The sequence below is a fragment of the Artibeus jamaicensis genome, unplaced genomic scaffold (genome assembly GCF_021234435.1).
Source record: "Artibeus jamaicensis isolate MK-2021 breed Jamaican fruit bat unplaced genomic scaffold, CSHL_Jam_final contig_793, whole genome shotgun sequence".
Taxonomy (NCBI): domain Eukaryota; kingdom Metazoa; phylum Chordata; class Mammalia; order Chiroptera; family Phyllostomidae; genus Artibeus; species Artibeus jamaicensis.
The window spans coordinates 8,591,651-8,609,540 of NW_026521975.1; the positions used below are offsets into that span (position 1 = coordinate 8,591,651).

General features: G+C 50.8%; 1 protein-coding gene and 1 pseudogene across 1 annotated transcript in view; both read left to right on the top strand.

The window, feature by feature from the left end:
* The window catches only part of NUP210 (nucleoporin 210), a 118,906-nt gene extending 109,668 nt beyond the window's left edge, over positions 1 to 9,238 (top strand). Inside the window, exons 34-40 of the mRNA XM_037167396.2 lie at positions 526 to 649; positions 1,678 to 1,824; positions 3,556 to 3,806; positions 4,947 to 5,163; positions 6,360 to 6,455; positions 6,535 to 6,618; positions 7,873 to 9,238. Of these exons, the coding sequence (XP_037023291.2) occupies positions 526 to 649; positions 1,678 to 1,824; positions 3,556 to 3,806; positions 4,947 to 5,163; positions 6,360 to 6,455; positions 6,535 to 6,618; positions 7,873 to 7,973 (1,020 nt within the window). The 3' untranslated portion in view covers positions 7,974 to 9,238. The remainder of the gene's footprint in view (positions 1 to 525; positions 650 to 1,677; positions 1,825 to 3,555; positions 3,807 to 4,946; positions 5,164 to 6,359; positions 6,456 to 6,534; positions 6,619 to 7,872) is intronic.
* On the top strand, positions 2,240 to 3,545 carry LOC119065388 (ubiquitin-conjugating enzyme E2 L3-like; annotated as a pseudogene).
* Positions 9,239 to 17,890: the final 8,652 nt, after the last annotated feature.

Below are 17,890 nucleotides of genomic sequence, written 5' to 3' on the forward strand. Positions count from 1 at the left end.
CCTGCAGGGCAGACAGGGTTGGGCTTTGCGGAGGACGTGAAGGCGTGCATCTGGGATTGTGAGATGGGCAACAGGCATGAACAAGAGACATCTGGGAAGACTGGAGCCTGGGGGCCTTCAGTGCCAAAACCGAGTGAATATGCATTTTGGCTGGGTTAATTTATTTTGACTAAATGACAGTAAAGTAAAATATATTCTTTTCTCTTTGCTGAAAGTTTAATGAACCCAATTGATGAACAGAGAAATGATGATAAATACCGTAGAAGCCAAATCCACAGCCCACCCCAGACCAATGAATAAATCCAGGCCTGCTGTTCAGTTCTTGTTCAGTGGGAGACTATGGAGTCTGACCAGACAAGGAGTCTAACCCCTACTCTGCCATGTTCCAGCACATCATTTAGGCTTTGAGTCTCAGTTTTGTCAGTTGTGAAATGGGCAATTCCTGTGTCCGAGGCCACAGGTTAAGATAAAAACTGCACAGACTGGCACATAGCACTCAATAAAGTTCCCTTGGCTTCCTTCCAGATACTTATTGGAGTCCCTCAAAGAATCGTAGCTCGTCACATCCGTCCTGTCCAGACCAACTTCCAGGATGTCACAACTTCCAAAGTGATGATCACCGTGGGAGACAGAAGCTCTAATCTGAGAGGTAGAGAGTGAACAAGATGTAGGTTGTCCAGGTGGGGGCCCTGCCAGTCTCAGGGAGGGGGGAGGGCAGCTTCTTGTGCCCTTCTAATGGGGTTTTGTTTGGTTTTCCTACTCAAACTCATGCCCACTCCAGAGAGAACATTTAACCCCAGCTGGCCTGTTCCTTATATCTTCTTAGAAATTTGAGTTGTACACAAGCAGAAGCCATGAAAGGACTTTCCTAAAAGAGCATGGCAGCCAGAAACTGTTTCTGAGCTGTTAATGCAACATTAGCTCTAGGGCAGCAGAGTAAAGAAAGCCAACCAAACACTGTTAATCCCAGAACGTAACGACTTGACAGGCCTCACTGCTGATGTTGGCGTTGTAATTACCTCTCCTAGGTCATGCCCATGGCAGCCCTAGACAGCAGCTGCCAGAAAGAAATATATCAACTCAGGCTTTTTTTTTTTTTAAATTAAGAGACTACTTACCTGGTAGAATTAAATACCACTGTTTTCATTCCGAGTAAGCAGACAGCTTTATTTCGTCATGATAACCTCTGTTTTCCTACCTCAGTGCAAGTGAACAATACCGTGCTGCTACAGACAGGATATTCAGGACATCGATGCAGAACTGTGGCCCTCCTAATGTCCAGAAATACATTTCCTGTTTTTCCCCTGCTGACAGGAACAGACAACCCGCTTTATGGGCCTGACTGACCCATCTGCTCTGCCCCTGGACACAGGGTCTAGAGTAGATGCCGGAAATCTGATCTGAAATTGTCTGGGATTCAGAATGGCCCCCTCCTCTATAAAGTTCGTCCTCAGCTTCGATAAACTATGGCACCTTGATCTTTTGGCAACCCTGGAGGCCCCACATGGAAGGAATTTGGGGTGCAGGTGCCATTTCGTGGCCCAGCCAGCCTCCATGTGGCCCATCCCTGTTCTTTCATTTTGGGGCTCTTCAGGCAGGTGTAGAGACCTTGCCAGGTCTTGGTGTGGTGGCCCGCAGGCCTGGCCCTCACCCATCTCAACCTCTCCCCATATCTAGGTGAGTGCTCCCTGGCCCAGTTGGAAGTTATCAAGACCCTGCGTCCAGAATCCCTCATCAGCTGCCAGGTCCAGTTCAAGCAAAACGTCTTCGATTTCCCTGCACATGACGTGTTCAATGCAGAACCAGCGTTTGATGCTGGACTAGGTAAGTCTGCAGGGGTTTGAAAGTGGAAACTGACTTTTGTGGAGGGTTTGCCTTCAGTGCATTTCACTCACAATGGGTATCCATCTAGAGAGGCAGTCTGTCCAGAGCCAAGCCTGGGGATTGATTCTGTCACTCTGGCTCTGTGGTTCATTGTGTCCTCCAGGTGAAGTGGGCATTCCTGTGATGGGTCATGGCCATTTTCAGCAACCACCTACCGCAGCAGAAAGGACATTATTCAGAGTTGGAAACCCTGGGCTTGATTACTCTTTTGCTCTTTCCAGCTCTGATCCTGTGGGTATGGAGACTGCGTCCCTCAGTGAAATGGGGTGGGTGGTACCTTACTTTACCTGCAGGTCTGGGCTCTGAGAAGCGCAAGCCAGAGAGGGGTGGAAGGCCCTTCCTTATTCAATAGTCAATGGCCACACAAGGTACCAGTAACTAGAGCTGTGGAACTGAAGACCTGCGTGGTGGGCAAAAGCATGGTGGGGCACTTGGTTGGCATGGGCCAACTAGAGACCCTATCTAGACATCCAGTTTTAGATTTAGGGAGCTTTCCAAGGCATTGCTCACAGTGTTTATTCAGCTCATTTGTCTACTCTGGGTTACACATGGTGGATGTGAGACACCAAAATAGTCCTAACTCATGCCTTTACAGAACTTCTTACTGTATCCAGGGCCATAGGCTATACCCTGAGTCAGCTACAGCTGGACTTGCAACCTCTGCTGCTTACCTCAGCCTTGTTCTGAGCTGGCTGGACCCATGTTCCTGCCCCAGAGAGTATGAATCCAATGAGGATCTGGTGAATAGAGCGTTCTGAGACAGTGAGGGAGAGCACTGGTATGTAGTGGGCTGGAGACACTGACGAAGAACTTCCCAGGAAGCCCTTGGAAGAGGTGACGTCTCACCTGGGCTCTGAGGAGTGAGTAGGAGTTCTCCAACAGAACAGCAGGGAAAGACTGGGAAACCAGCAGTGGCGGATCCAAATGGTGGCCAGCAGGCGCTGGTGAAGGAGCTTGAAGAAATCTGCAGATGTGGGATTAAAAACTTCCAAAACATCCACGTTGATGACACAAAGTTATTGACTTGGCAAGGGCCTATCGTCCCTGACTGCCTATATGATAAAGGGGCCTTGAGAATTTAGATCAACTTTCTAGCTGAGTGCCCATTCAAACTGCTGAAGGTCACATTTCAAATGAATATCTATCAGCCTCAACGTTGATGAAAGGGGGAAGATCTGTCTGCCAGTAATCAGTGCTAAAAACTGCAAACCAGCAACCCAAACCGACCAAGTGATCCAGTCCCTCAGAGCACTGGTGAACGACCACCAGCCCAAGCACCCCCTTTGGGCAGACGTAGCTGAAGACTACTCTGAGGACCCTAAGAACATCTGTAAAAACACTGAAGCATTTACAAAGAAATACAGAGAAAAGCAACCTATCTGCTGAACTCTGCCATGCTTGAATCCAGCAAATGGGGCCAGAGACCCCAGCAATGCATTGACACCTGCAAAGCAGGACTCTGGAAAACAGACACATGTGACACATGCCACCATCGGTGGCAGTTACTAACTTTCTGCACTTTCCTAATCAAAACTGGCCTAGGTAACCTGTAAAGAAAAGATTAAAAATCTAAGATGTTCTTTAAAAAAAAAGAAAGAAAAGCAGAGAGAAGGAATAGCATGAGGGCATGGGTGGGAAAGAGGACAAAGTAGAACGCCGTTGTCTCCACAGGTCAGTACCTCTGCTCAGTCATGATGCACAGACTGACGGACAAGCAGCTAAAGCACCTCAGCATGAAGAAGACAGAGCTGCTGGTCACTGCCTCCCTCCTGGGCAGCCACTTCTCTGGAGAACAGGTTGGGGCCGAGGTACCCTTCAGCCCAGGACTGTACACCGACCAGGCTGAAATCCTCTTGAGCAACCATTACACCAGCTCTGAGGTCAAAGTCTTTGGTGCCATGGAGGTTCTGGAGAACCTGGAGGTGAGTGGCTTCAGCATAAAACCTGCCTCGGGCATGAGAGAGGACCAGGGGGCAGAGAAGGCTAGATGGAACGTGGAGATCCTAGATCACCTCTTTCTAAAATTAAAACAGAAAAACATTTTAATACTCTTAACCCTTCTCTCCCCATAGCACTCTTATGATGTCTGCTGGTCTCCCCAAGTAGAAGTTTAGGAATGTGAGGGCAGCACTTAGCACAGCCTCTCTGACAGTGTTGTTGCTCAGTGGACATTTTTTAAAAGACTTTATTTATTTATTTTTAGAGAGGAGAAGGGAGGGAGAAAGAGAAGGAGGGAAACATTAATGTGTGGTGGCCTCTCTCACACCCCCAACTGGGGACCTGGCCCATAGGCCAGACATGTGCCCTGACTGGGAATCAAACCAGTGACCCTTTGGTTTGCAGGCTGGCACTCAATCCACTGAGCCACACCAGCCAGGGCTTAGTGAGTATTTAGTAGATTGAATGAATGGTTCAGTGCAGGAATGCTGCTGACGTGGGGCAGGAAGAAATGCCCTGCTCTGTGACCTGTCACTGACGCAGGTACAACTGGGAACAAGTCCCCTCTCTCTGTGCCTCAGTCTCCCCACCTACTGAATGGTGGGTAAACGATGTCCTGGAGTCCAGCAGGCTGGTTACAGGCCAGGGGAATGTGCGATGGAGCTGTTGGCTTCTCTGCCAGCTCCTTCTTTGGTCTCACAGCAGCAGACGTGGCTGAGCTGAGAGAAGGGGATGAGAGGGTTGTTGGCAATGGAGGGTCTGCCAGGCCCTGGGATGGGGCTGCTGGTGATCCACCACGAATGGAGCTCCAGGCTACTCCCCTTGAGACTTAGTGTGTGTTGATAGTTCATGTCAGTTTAGCATTTTTAAAAGTGCACTTGGTTAGAATTCAATGATACTGATTTGACCTTTCCTTAAAAACAGCTCTGGTGTAGACAGTGTGCTCTTTCCTGGGTGTAGCAGATGGCATGCTGTCAGTTAAAGGTGCCCAGCCATCTTCACCCGCCCGGCACGTGGGGGGGACTGGGAGGGGTCCCAGCCTCTGGCTTCCAGGCATGGGAGGGAAGCACAGCATGTTCAGCAGCAGTGAGGGCACTTACCTACAGCCCTGATGTCTCTCCCAGGTGAAATCAAGATCCCCAGCCGTGCTGACCTTTGAGAAGGAAAAGTCTCGGGGGCCGCCCAGCTTTGTCACGTACACAGTCAGCCTCTCAGACCCTGCAGCCGGCAGCCAGGGACCTCTGTCTACCGCGCTGACCTTCTCCAGCCCTTTGACTAGCCAAGCCATCACCATCCCAGTAACTGTGGCCTTTGTGATGGATCGCCGAGGGCCTGGTCCTTGTGAGTCGTGGGCTAGGACACTAGCTGGGATGGACCTGGGTGTGGAAAGATGGACCGGAGTAGCCTTGGGTGTTAATGGAAACCTGGGAGCATTGGAACTGGAAGAGTCAGAATGTACCACAAAGTGAAAAGTGCCCATTTCAGCCACCTCGCACACTTTGCTCCCCCTAGTTCACTCTCAACATGGCAGCCGCAGGGAGCCACCTGTTGTGTGCCGGAGCCTGTGCTGGGCAGCTGCCTGAGAAGCACTCCCCACAGCCTCCCCCTGTCATCCCCAGTGGAGAGGCACGGATTCACAGCTGCATAAGGAATGACTCTAGAATGTGGCTGAGACGGGCGCAGTACACAGAGGGGCAGTTTCACCTCTGCTGGGAGGGGCTGCAGTTCCAATGGGCTGCTTCAGCTGGGTCTGGAAGGGGGAGACGGGGTGGGGGACAGGGTGGTACAGTCAAAATGCCCCTGGGGTGATGTGCAGGGTATGGGACTGGCCCAGGGGACTGAAATGCCAACCCAGGGACTTGGGTTTTTTCCCGAGGGGAAGGAAGTGACCTGGTCAGGCCTGGTTGGGAGTGGACTGAAGGGGTATGACCAGTGGCAGGAACACTTGAGGAGGCCACTGCCTTCCTGCTGAGCACAGGACAGCGCAGTGAGGTAGAGGGAGGGTCCTTGATAAAGGTTGGAGATGAGGCCTTGGCCATGCCGAGGAAGGCCCCAGAGTAAGGGAGGCTTTGGCACAGAAGGTGCTGTGTGTCCTTGACATCCTCACCTCTGAGAGCAGTGGGGTGGCTATACAATGCCTTGCCCCTGACCTCCATTTCTGTGGTCCCAACTCTCAACTTGGCTTTTTCAATGCTGCTTTCAAGGCGGTATGGCTGACTCCCAAGCAGCCCACACCCTCCATACTCCCCCACACAGGTCTATTTTACCCTCGAGCTGAACTGTAAGGAAACCAAACCTTCTTGCTGAGCAGTGTTGAGCCTTTCCATGAGGTGTCTCCTCCAAGGAAGCAGATCGTCAGGCAGTACAAGATCAGATCAGGCAGAACAAGTAGAAGGTGACACGGGACTGAGGTGATAGCCTCATGGGACCAGACTCTGTCCCTGGCCTCAAGCAGGCCAGCTCACGCTCTGACTGTGCACATGGACACAAAAGGACTCCGTGTGGCATTTAGTAAGTTATATTTCCATTGATCACAGATGGAGCCAGCCTCTTCCAGCACTTCCTGGATTCCTACCAAGTCATGTTCTTCACACTTTTTGCCCTGCTGGCTGGGACTGCCGTCATGATCATAGGTAAGGCAGACTACATTGTGTCCCTTGGATTGCTTCCCCACCCTCGCCATTCTTACCAGCCACACATTTGATCTTGCAGCTTACCACATGGTCTGTGCCCCGCGAGAGCTCAGCACACCGCCAGCCCTGTCCCACCGAGCCGGTCCTCAGCACAGCCCCCACTGTGAGTAGCCACCCTGAGCACAGCCAGGCAGAACTGGGAGGAAGAGGAGGAGCCTAGGGGAGGAGTGGCAGTCCAGGCCCTAAATCGAGGGCAGAGCTGGGAGATGGTGGGAGGGAACCCCGCAGCTCCAAGGCTGGTCCTGGCCATGGGCCAGGAGGGCTCTCCCAAACAGACCCGTGCAGGATAGAGGGACGGTGGCAGGGAGCTCTGTGCCTGAGGCACGTACACTGGGCCTGGCTCGAGTCTCCTAGGTGACTACAGTGGGCTCTAAGCTGGGGCTGGGCTGGCTGGCTCAGAGGCAAGGGTTCTGGGAGTCCTGATAAAAAATTTAGAATGCCAAGGCTCATCCTTCTTAACAGTCCATTGTCCCTGGTGGCACCAAGGCCCTGGCAACTCTACACAACTTCAGGGAGCACCTCTCTCTGTAAGTGGTATTCCCTGAAGTAGTACCCAACATGCACAGCTGTACACAGCAGCCCCGTGTCTCCTTATTCCCATTCAAGCGTTCCTTCCCTACCTAAGAAATCCTTGAGCTGATGTCTACTGACTTTGGTGGGGCGAGGGGCGGGGGTTATGTCTGGGTTTTAAGGAGTCTGTGATTTTTTTAAAAGAGGACATAGTTTTGTATAGATGCATTTTGTAGAACAAGAAGCTCCCACATGCAACCTGGATCCCTAGAATCATAGTCTTTTACCAGGTGCCTCTTAGGTCTGTGAACTCGCCCAGTGAAAGGCATGCAGAGTTCAGCAGCTCACTTGCTTTGTAGCTTGGTTATGTTAACCATCTGTCCTCACAGAGGCACTCGCCCTAACCACATCTCTGCCAGTCACCCCTCCCTGTGTTTGTGCCCCTCCTGATTCACACCAGGCCTTTGCACTGCCTCCCCAATACTCAGACCCTTCTGCACACCTTAGAGTCTTTGTTCGTGCAGCTTTCTCTGCCCAAGAATCTGTTCCTGCCTAGTTGGATGGCCCCTCCCTGCTGCACCATGGACTGGATGCCTCTCTGTCACCTTGAGACTCTGTATTTGAGTTCCGGGAGGTCAGGAGTCACGCTCCAGAACTCTATTCATGTCCAGCTGTTGCTCCATCCGTCTTAGGGCCAGCTCAGCCAGCCCCCAGTAGATTCATGTGTGGCCCAGAGATGCCTGGGGGCGTACTTAGGAAAGCACCTGGTAAACTTTGCTCAGAGGAGTCTCTGAGGAGGCCCCTCCCCTTGTGCTCCGTGGCTCACTTGTTTCTCTTTTCACCCTAGATTTTGCTGCCTCATCACTGATGCCTTGCAAAGCACTGCCTCCTGGTCGAAGGGCTAGTCCTCCCTCAGGGCTGTGGAGCCCTGCCTACACCTCCCACTAGTCGTGGCCCCCTTCAAGGCCCTGACACTCCTGTGGCTGCACAGAGGGGCAGCCTGCAGCGTCCAGCCTGGAGCTAGCCCCTGAGGCCCGAGCCTGATAGTTCCACTCTCTCTGAAGCTTCTGTTCTTATACATATTTACTTAGGCTTTGCTCATTAGCTTCTTCTTATCTATCCCAGTTTATTTTACTTCAGTCTTGCAAAGGCTAAGACTTTCTGACTCATTCCATTATGCCTGGTTATGGAGGGTTTGTGGATGATGCTTTAGTTGTCCTAGACTCTCTAAAATCACTCCTTTCTCAGGACTCTGAGCAGGCAGAGCTCTGTTTAGAAGTTGGCTGTAGAAGATATTTACTGCACTGGTCTCAGGGAAAGGACTTTTTAGTTACTTTTTCATCTGTGTGGGGTATCTTCCCTGTGGAAACTACTTTTCCCCTGATCTGGCTCCTGCGAGAAAACGAGGAGTGTGAATGGCAAGTGTCTCTCGCCTGCCCCGACACTGCACAAGAAGCCTCAGGACGGCAGCGGCTGGGCCCCTGAACCAGCTCAGCCTCCCAGAGATGTGAGACACTGTGGGAACTACCAGCCAGGCTGCTTTTCACCCCACGTGGGCCACTGTGAATAGACTGCTGGCCTTTGGGGTTCTTCGTTTCCTATGACCTGTAGAAACGTCTCCTGGCTTCAGCGCCAGCCCTGTAAGGACACCCTAGCTCTGTCAGCACAGGGACAGCGGAAGCCTCATTAGGAAAACGTCCTTGTCTGTTCCCTTGGAGAAGCCTCTGTGTCCCGCCCAAGCACAGAGACCCAGTGTTATTTGTCCCTCCTTCTGTACAACAGTCACACCTCAGCAGATCTGAGCCTCCATGTTGCTGCAAATGGAAGATGCCTCCCTGCCCTCCAGGCAGCTTTGCAGCAGGTACAGAGTCCAGCAGGGTCAGTGCAGAGACTGCGGAGAAGACAAGTGGGAAAAGCCCTGCCTCCTTCCCAGCTCCTACTTCTTCAGCAGCCGAGGCCTCCAACATCTGCCCTGTGCACTGGCCAGGTCTAGAGACACGCCCCAGAGCCGGTCACACGGGTGCTGCGTGTGGGGTCTGGTTTGATTCTGAGCTGCAGCGTGAATGCACTTCAGTCCTGTGGGGCTGGTCTTTGTGATTTATTTTGGAAAAGCTGGAGACAGGAAGAATTGTGCCTTGCATATTACTTGAGCTCAAACTGACGTATTTCTACTTGGTTTATTTAATAAAGCGCAATATAATTTCTTAAGAGGAGCATGATCATTGCCAGAATTGCATGAGTCCTGCCTAGAAGTTGGCCAGGCCCCGGTGACTGCTTCTGATCGTGTGGATTTGGGGAGAAGGTCTGTTTTGCTGCCCTTGATCCTTCTGTACTATACCTCCCTCATTGGGCTGACCACTAAGGCCTTCCTCCCACCTCTAAAAGACTAGCCAGTAGCCAGGACATGTGGCCATGGTGTCTTCCCACAGCTGGCAGCCGAGGGTGCCCATAGGTGCCTTCCCTGTAGGAGAACGTGGCAGCCCTGCCCCCACACCCACGTGTTACCGGGCGTCAGCTCAGCCTTCTGTCTCTGGTATCTCTCCCTCTGCCAGCCCTCCCTTCCTCCCTGCCACCCCCACTCTCCTCGAAGGCTGATCTTCCCAGGGTTGCCAGCACCTCTGCTCAGCCAGTCCTCTCACTGACCTCTACAGTCTGAATGCTTCCCCACTAACTCTCCTGCCTTGTGGGTGACTTCCCATCTGCTGTCCCACCTTACCTCCCCAGACCCTCACCTGCGCCTGGATTGTTCGTGCCCTTCAGGACTGGTCCTCTGTCAGCCTTTCCTCACCCACCCCCCCATTCCCACTCGGCCCCCAGGGCCCCCCCTGCCTTCACAGAGCACTCACACCGGCTTCTGAGAGCCCCATGAGGCAGGTCACAGGCATGGGACCCGATGCTAAGAGAAATGAGGTAGCTGCCCAAGGTCACAGGCCACCCACAGGTGCCTCTGGTGGAGACCAGTTGTCCCCAATGGCACTTCATCATCTTCCTTAGGACCCAAACCCCTGATTGAGAGCAGGGAAAAGAGCAGCCAGCATATGCAGGAGCCAACATACCACTGTGTTTTGGGCACAGAAATGGTCTCCTGACCTCAGTGTCCCTTCCCCTGGCTGAGCAGAGCAGGTGGGGCTTCCTTGTAAAGGCCAGTACAGCCACCAGAGTCACTGGACCATCAAGACCATGATGCTGCATCCCAGCACAGGAAGGCCTCCTTTGACACCCACCAGCTTCATGATCAAGGTGGTCTTCATTCACAGCCAAAACTAATTCCTCAAATTCAATGGCAGCACCCCAAGGTAAGCCCGGAAGTCCCAGCTCTCCTTGCTCTGTGCCCCCAGTCCTGAGGCCACACCACATGTCTAGTCACCCCTTGGCCAGCGCTCTCCTTTAGCCGCAATGGGCACGCTTGCCCCTGTACTACTGAGGTCCCCTCCTGGGGCCCTTGTCACATCCCCCTGTATCCAGCCACCCTCCAGGTTGCCATGAATCCATCCTCCTCATCTCATCTGTCTGGCCTCCCGTGGCCCACTTCTCAGTCCAGGGACCCTCCCTGAGGGAAGAGGCATGGCCTCCCTGCTGTCCTCCCTGCCTCAGCCTCTTCTCATCGCAGCTGTCTTATCCCCGCTGCCCTTCAAGTCCACCACAGCCCTGCCTGGGTGTGGCCCCTTCAGGTGTAACTGGCCCCTCTTCTTTGCACACATTCGGCAAACGGCAGTTTCCCAAACAGGCTGTGCTGCCTTCACCTCTGCTCTGTCCTCCGTTGGAAGCTGCCTTCCAGACCCTACCCATCCTCCACACCTCCCACTCAGCTTTGAGATCAGACAGAGCTTGGATCCACCCCTTCCCTCCTGTTCTAGTCTCTTCCCCTTTCTGGGCTTTGGTTTTCTCCTCTGTGAAATGGGCACAATGCCTACAAAGTTACTGTAAAAATAAATGAGACGCCATGTGTGAAGCCTTCATTTCAGCAGTGGGTGGGTGAGTGGGGGTGTCTTCTCCCGGAGGAGGTGGCAGGCAGGAGAGGGGGAAGGTGAGGAAGAGGCTTCCGCACCAGGTGGAGGGCCCCACGGGGCAAGGAGGAGCCCAGCTCCCACACCGAGGGCCCCGAAGGACGGGGGACGCCTGGGCGCAGACTCACAGGCGGACGAATGGTAACTTCAGAAGAGGTTAGGCTTTGTCGAAGGTGGCCTGCTCATGCTGGGACTAAATGCAGAATCTAAAAGCCCCTGCAGGCACTGTCCTGCCCTGCTCCTGCTTTCCCTGAGTGGAAACAGGAGGACGGACACTTTTCTCACGAGGATTCTGTGAGGACAAAAGGAGCTAATTTACAGCAGTCCCCAACCTTTTTGGCACCAGGGACGTCTTCACGGAAGAAAATTACTTCCAGAGCTGGAGGTCAGACGGTAATGCGTGGGAAGCTTGGCTAGCTCGCTTGCCTGCTGGTCACCTCCTGCTGTGTGGAATGGGGTTGGGGGAGGGACCCCAGAGCCCCTGAGCTAATAAAGGAGAGGTATTGTAGGTGCTGTGTCCACTGTGCCGCTGTTGCTGTTTGGGGGAAAGCTGGCACACAGGGCCCGCAAGGAGCCCTGTGTGGAAGGACCCTTGGTTCACGTCATAATGAAATGAAAAGGCAGCAGGTGAGTAGGCAGGAGGCTGTTCCTCCGGCCCCCGACCTCTGCTGCTATTCTCCAGCTGCGCTGCCATCATCTGACCCGCTTCCCCTTCCCAGCTGGGACCTCCTTGAGTGTGGGAACAAGCCTGATTCAACTCTGTTCCCAGGACGTGGGACACAGAAAGACCTAGGAAGCATTCACCTGATGTCACGCATTCAGCACAGGTCCTGCACCAGTTATGTTCTCTGCCCTGCTGTCAGCTCCAGCCCCTGGCAGCCCTAAATTAATGATGCCCATACATCCCGTTCAACAGCCCTGCTCAGGACTCACTGGATCAGCTTCCTGGTAGGACAGGGTGTCCCACAGAGGTCTCCCCTCACACCATGTTTTGGGTGAATTATTATTTTTTTCCTATCAGCTTTCTTTACTGGCCAACTTTTGCATCCATATACAGTAATTGAAAACATGAAGGTGAGGATGATCTTAGCTTTAGTCTCTAATGGCACATTTTTACTTTTGATGATCTTTTTCTAATTTTTCCATTGTTGCTCTTTTGAATCTCAGACTTCTTTCTGATTTATAAAAACCAGGAAAATAGAATCTGAAAGGCGCATTGCTCTTCTGCTTTAAGGCACAACAGTTCTAAGGCAGTGGGCACTCCCTTCCTCTCGGTCCTTCTCCATGGAGGCAAAGAGCAGTGGCCAGTGAGGCTGGTAGACAGGGCCCAGGCACCCAGCACTCCTGCCTCTACTACTTACCCAGTGGATGGCTTTGACCTTGGAAACCTCACATCACCACTCTGAGCCTCAGATGCCCTGCCTACAAAATGTTATTATAACAGGAGCTCCTCTGTAGATTTGCTATGTGGGTTTAATTAGCTCCTATGTTGAAAACCCCCAGCCTGTGAGGGGCTGGGTGCGGAGACAGAGACCTGGAGTGCATGACCTCACCTAGAAAGCTCCAGCAGGCAACTAATTCCCCAGCCACCTGCTTCTACTGCCCCCAGGGTCTCAGAAACAGCAGAGAAGGGGATTTCGTGGGGGTTGTGTTGAATGTGTAAAGGTAGTCATTTCATTGTGTTTTCAGGAACCATTAAAATGACATTTTCCATTCACATGAGGGAGGGGAATGGGGACTCCTTGTCTAAATCAGAAGAAAATTATTAAGTGCTATTTCTTGGGCACCAGAGATGGAGGCAGATGCATGTCTGTTGCCAAGTTGATCATTTTGTTTCCTAAGCCAAGAAAATTGAGTTCCTGTTATAACCTCCAAGGGATGCTCGTACCCTTTGTCAGTGCCCTTCTTGCCAGGCATTTATTCTCCAACCACTTATGAGCTCAAGGTATGTGCTGGGGGGGGCAGAGAGATGAGCCACAGGGAGAGACAGAGTGGGAGACAGACAGACCACCAAAGGACCTCCCATGGGATGGGAGGGCTGAAGCCTAGGAGGAGGGACTGTGCCTGGGAGGAGATGAGTCAGAGCCAGGCCCGGAACAACGGGCATCTCAGGGAAAGGGCAGGTTTGGGCCCAGGTCAGAAATGTCTAACCTCACGTGGGGGCGGTGTTGAGCAGTGAGAAGGAACGGGGAGTGGCCTGGGTTTAAATCTTCATACGTTGGGAACAAAGTTGTGGCATATTGTGCGGGGTGTAAAAAGCCCCAGGGCCCCTACACTAAGGGGATGACGGGAGGTCCTGATTTTGGACACCTTGGGTCGCCACGTTCAAACCGCAAGCGTCCTGTCTCTGCGCTCTGACAACTTTCGCTAAGGGGACGCGTGCCGGGTGAGACGTTCTGACGCAGCACGGCCAGGATCTAAGTCAGCAACTTTGGTTCTTCTCAATCTAATGGGACTCTTTTCACATTTTGAATTATAAAATGGATAAAACCTACTTAATAAAATTTCACATAATTTCAGGTTCTGAGCAGGCTATTTAATTTGATAATTAAACCCATTTAATCAAGTAATGTCAAAATATTCTAATTAGTTGAGCCTCCGTGTATTTTATCCTGTCAAATGTTTAATGTGTTTTATTTGCTATTAATAAAAATATACTTTTAAACATAGGGTGAAAAACTATAGATGTCAACTTAGAAAGGCTGTCGGGGGATATAAACTTGCCAAAGTTCTCTGAGGAAGCAACCCAAAAGTTGTAAACCTCTCCTGTAGGTGTGGGGAGCCACGGATGGTGCGAGAGTGGGAGAGGTCCCGCACGACTGGAGACGGGTGGAGGGCTGCGCTGGGGCTACACGTGTGTGTTGGTAGAATCCCCTTTAGTGTTAACCAACAGAATGACCAGTCTGTCTGAAGGGCGTGCACGAGCTGTACTTAGAGAAAATGTGTGTCCTCCCCTCTTCTCTGCCCCTCTGTCCTTTGACCAGGCTCTCACGGGCTTCTGCCCATAGTCCTGCCAGTCCCTTCCCCTCCCCTTAGTGTCCTCTTTGGCCCTGATCAGGCCCTGCCCCAGCTCTGAGGAGCTGAGAACCTGCAAAGGAGCAGACGGAAGGCCTGAGCCCAGTCTGCCCACCTACGTCGAGCCCTCAAGGAACACCTGCTTCCCTCAACAGGGTGTCCTCTCCTTGGCAGTAGGGAGAGAGACGACAGAGGCCACAGCTTAGCCGAGCTGGGTGTGACAGTAGGAAGACCCTCTGCAGACTGCAGCCCGACTCAGTCAACATGCACAGTGAGGTTCTGAAGGAAACAGCAAGCAGTCCCTGTCTGTCCCTGCTTGACTACAGACACCTGAGAGACGGACAGGCCCATGGAGAGCACTCATCACCAGGAAACGCTCGGCCCAAGGGGAGGGCTCTGAACACTGGACCCCTGAATTATGCCTGCCCGCCCATCATGGAAGTACTACACCCGTCTGGCCATTTCTTCTCCCCAGTGGCCAGGCCTCATTGCCCCTCCCACCACCAAGTCTCTTCTACCCCAGGGATACCCCATCTCAGCCGCTGGCCAATCCGTTTGTTCTTCCCTTTGTCTTTTCTCCCATCTCCACCTGCCTGGTTTCTCAGTCAGGGACAGATGTCTCACCTCTTTTACAATTTCCCTCCTTCCTGTCCTCCTCCTGCACCCGTCCTCTCCCTCCTCTCTCCTTCTCATGCAGTCCTCTACAACCTGGCTACTCACACTCTGGTCCTCAGATCAGCAGCACCGGCCTAGAAGTGCAGACTCTCAGGCCCCACCACAGACTGGCTGGATCAGAGCCTGCATTTCAACAAGACCCCCAGGTGACTTGTATGTACTTTTCTAACTACAGAGTAATCTGAGTTAATTGAAGTAAAAAAGATAGATAAGCAAGAAGAAAAAAAAATCACCTCCTGCTGACTGTTAACTCTGTTTTACACTTGCTATGCTTTCTTTTAAGACTTTCTCTCACATACATACACATGAATTTTCTTGCAGAAATGGGCATCTTGGCATGAATATGAGTATTGGTCTATATCCATTAGTTCTTCATTAATTTATACATCCATTCAACAAATATTGAGTGCCTAATGTGTGCCAGGCATTATGCTAGGATCTGCGTTTATACTCAGAAACAAAAACTGATCAATTCCTACCTTTGTGGAGCTTACGGTCCAATTGGGCAAAAAGATAAACACTGATAGCTCGTCTCTGACAAATACAACAGGCCCCTAGAAGACCCATGTTCTTGGGGGATTTGATCTGATCAAAGAGGGAGGATGGGAAGTGATGATTGGAAGAGTGATTGGTAGTTACCCACCCAAGCAGGCAAGGGGATAGTGATCCAGGCAGTGGGAACAGTGCATGCAAAGGCTCTAAGAGGGAGTGAATGTGACTATCGTGGCTAATGGGCAGTGAGCAGGGGGAGAATAGTGCAAGAGGCCAGCTGCCTAGCACAGATGTAGCATGGGTCACTAACACAGTCCCTGGTGAAAGGGCACTTACCTTGTTTCTTTTTTTTAAGTATATTTTATTGATTATGCTATTACAGTTGTCCCATTTTTTTCTCCCCTTTATTCTCTTCCATCCTGGACCACACCTCCCAGTAGCATTCCCCTGCTTTTAGTTTATGTCCTTGGGTCATACACATAAGTTCTTTGGCTTCCCCATTTCCTTTACTATTCTCAATCTACCCATGTCTATTTTCTACCAACCATTTATGCTTCTTATTCCATGTACCTTTTTCCTGATTCTCTCCCTTCCCCTTGCCCACTGATAACTTTCCATGTGGTCTCAATTTCTGTGATTCTGTTTCTGTTCTTCCATTTGTTTGCTTAGTTTGTTTTTTTTATTTCTTAGGTTCAGTTGTTGATAGTTGTGAGTTTTTTGTCATTTTACTGTTCCTATTTTTTACCTTCTTTTTCTTAGATAAGTCCCTTTAACATTTCATAGAAGAAGGGCTTGGTGATGATGAACTCCTTTAACTTGACCTTACCTGGGAAGCACTTTATCTGCCCTTCCATTCTAAATGATAGCTTTGCTGGATAGAGAAATCTTGGATGTAGGTCTTTGGATTTCATGACTTGGAATACTTCTTTCCAGCCCCTTCTTGCCTGTAAAGTTTCTTTTGAGAAATCAGCTGACAGTCTTATGGGAGCTCCTTTTTAGGTAACTGTCTCCTTTCCTCTTTTTTTAATATTCTGTCCATATCTTTAATCTTGGGTAATGTAATTATGATGTGCCTTGGTGTGTGCTTCCTTGAGCCCAGCTTCTTTGGGACTCTCTGAGCTTCCCGGACTTCCTGAAAATCTACTTCTTTTGCCAGATTAAGGAAGTTCTCCTTCCTTATTTGTTCAACTAAATTTTCTATTTCTTGCTCTTCCTCTTTGCTTCCTGGCACCCCTATGATTCAGTTGTTGGAACGTTTAAAGATGTCTTGGAGGTTCCTAAGCCTCTCCTCATTTTTTTAAATTCTTGTTTCTTCATTCTGTTCTGGTTGAATGTTTCTTTCTTTCTTCCACTCCAAATTGTTGATTTGAGTCCTGGTTTCCTTCCCTTCACTGTTGGTTTCCTGTAAATTTTCCTTTATTTCACTTTGCATAGCCTTCACTTTTTCCTCTATTTTTCAACCATACTCAACCCTTTCTGTGAGCATCCTGATTACCAGTGTTTTGAACTCTGCATCTGATAGGTTGGTTATTGCTTCATCACTTAGTTCTGTTTTTGGAGCTTTGATCTGTTCTTTCATTTGGGCCATATTTTCTTATCTCAGGGCGCCTGTTATGTAGTAAGGGGTGGAGCCTTAGGTAATCCATGGGGGGCAACCCATGTCTCTGTGTTGTAGCAGTGTATGTGGGGGAGGGTCTGAGAGGGGACAGTACTGCTTGCTCTGCTCTTGGCCAGTTTTTAGTCACTTACTCTGCTACCCATAAGCAAATTGGACCCTTCTGGTGCTGATTCCTGGTGAGTGGTTTTATGTACATTCTAGGACTCTGTGGGTCTCTCCCATGATTCTCCTGTGAGGCTGGAAATTTCTCCTGCCACTACAACCCCCACAGGTTTTTGCAGCCAGATGTTTTGAGGCTTTCTTTTCCTGCGCTGGACTCCTGGGTTACACGGTCTGTCTTGCACAAAAATGTGGGACCGCCTGGTCTGTAAGCCACTGCCTTGCCACATATACCCTCTCTGCCTCAGCTGCCCATCTCCACCCCTCCTACTGGTCTGAATGAATGTTTCTTCTTTAACTCCTTGGTTGTCAGAGTCCTATAAAGTTTGATTTTTCTGGAAATTCGGGTTATTTTTTGTTTTGAAATTTGTTATTGTTCTTTTGGTTGTGCAAGGAGGCAAAGTATATCTACCTGTGCCTCCATCTTGGCCAGAAGTCCACAGCACTTATCTTGTTTCCAATGTGTTAGTGTCATAAACAACACTGGATAAACATCCTCATGCACACAACTCTGTGTGCTTTTCTGATTATTTTCATATAACAACTTCCTAGATACAGGCATTTGCTTTCCTCTGTGTGGATCTTGAGAAATACTGAGCCAAACTGGATGTAACTTCCTGGAAGTCTCTCCTTGAACCAGCCACCCCAACTCTGGGTGTCCCTGCTCTAGTCACACCAGAGGAGCCAGCCCTGGTTGGCCACCATCAGCCTGGGATGCAGACCAAAGCTCTGCTGAGGACAGAAATAATAAGAGCAACTGAGGTTCCCTGCTGATGGTTCTTTGCTGATGGGAGCTGATGTTCCCTTGTAATCCTGAACTTGTCTCATTTTCTCAGCTCAGCCTGCCCTGGGCATTAGACACTGGGCACTCGGGGACCTGAAAGGCCTCTGACCCATCC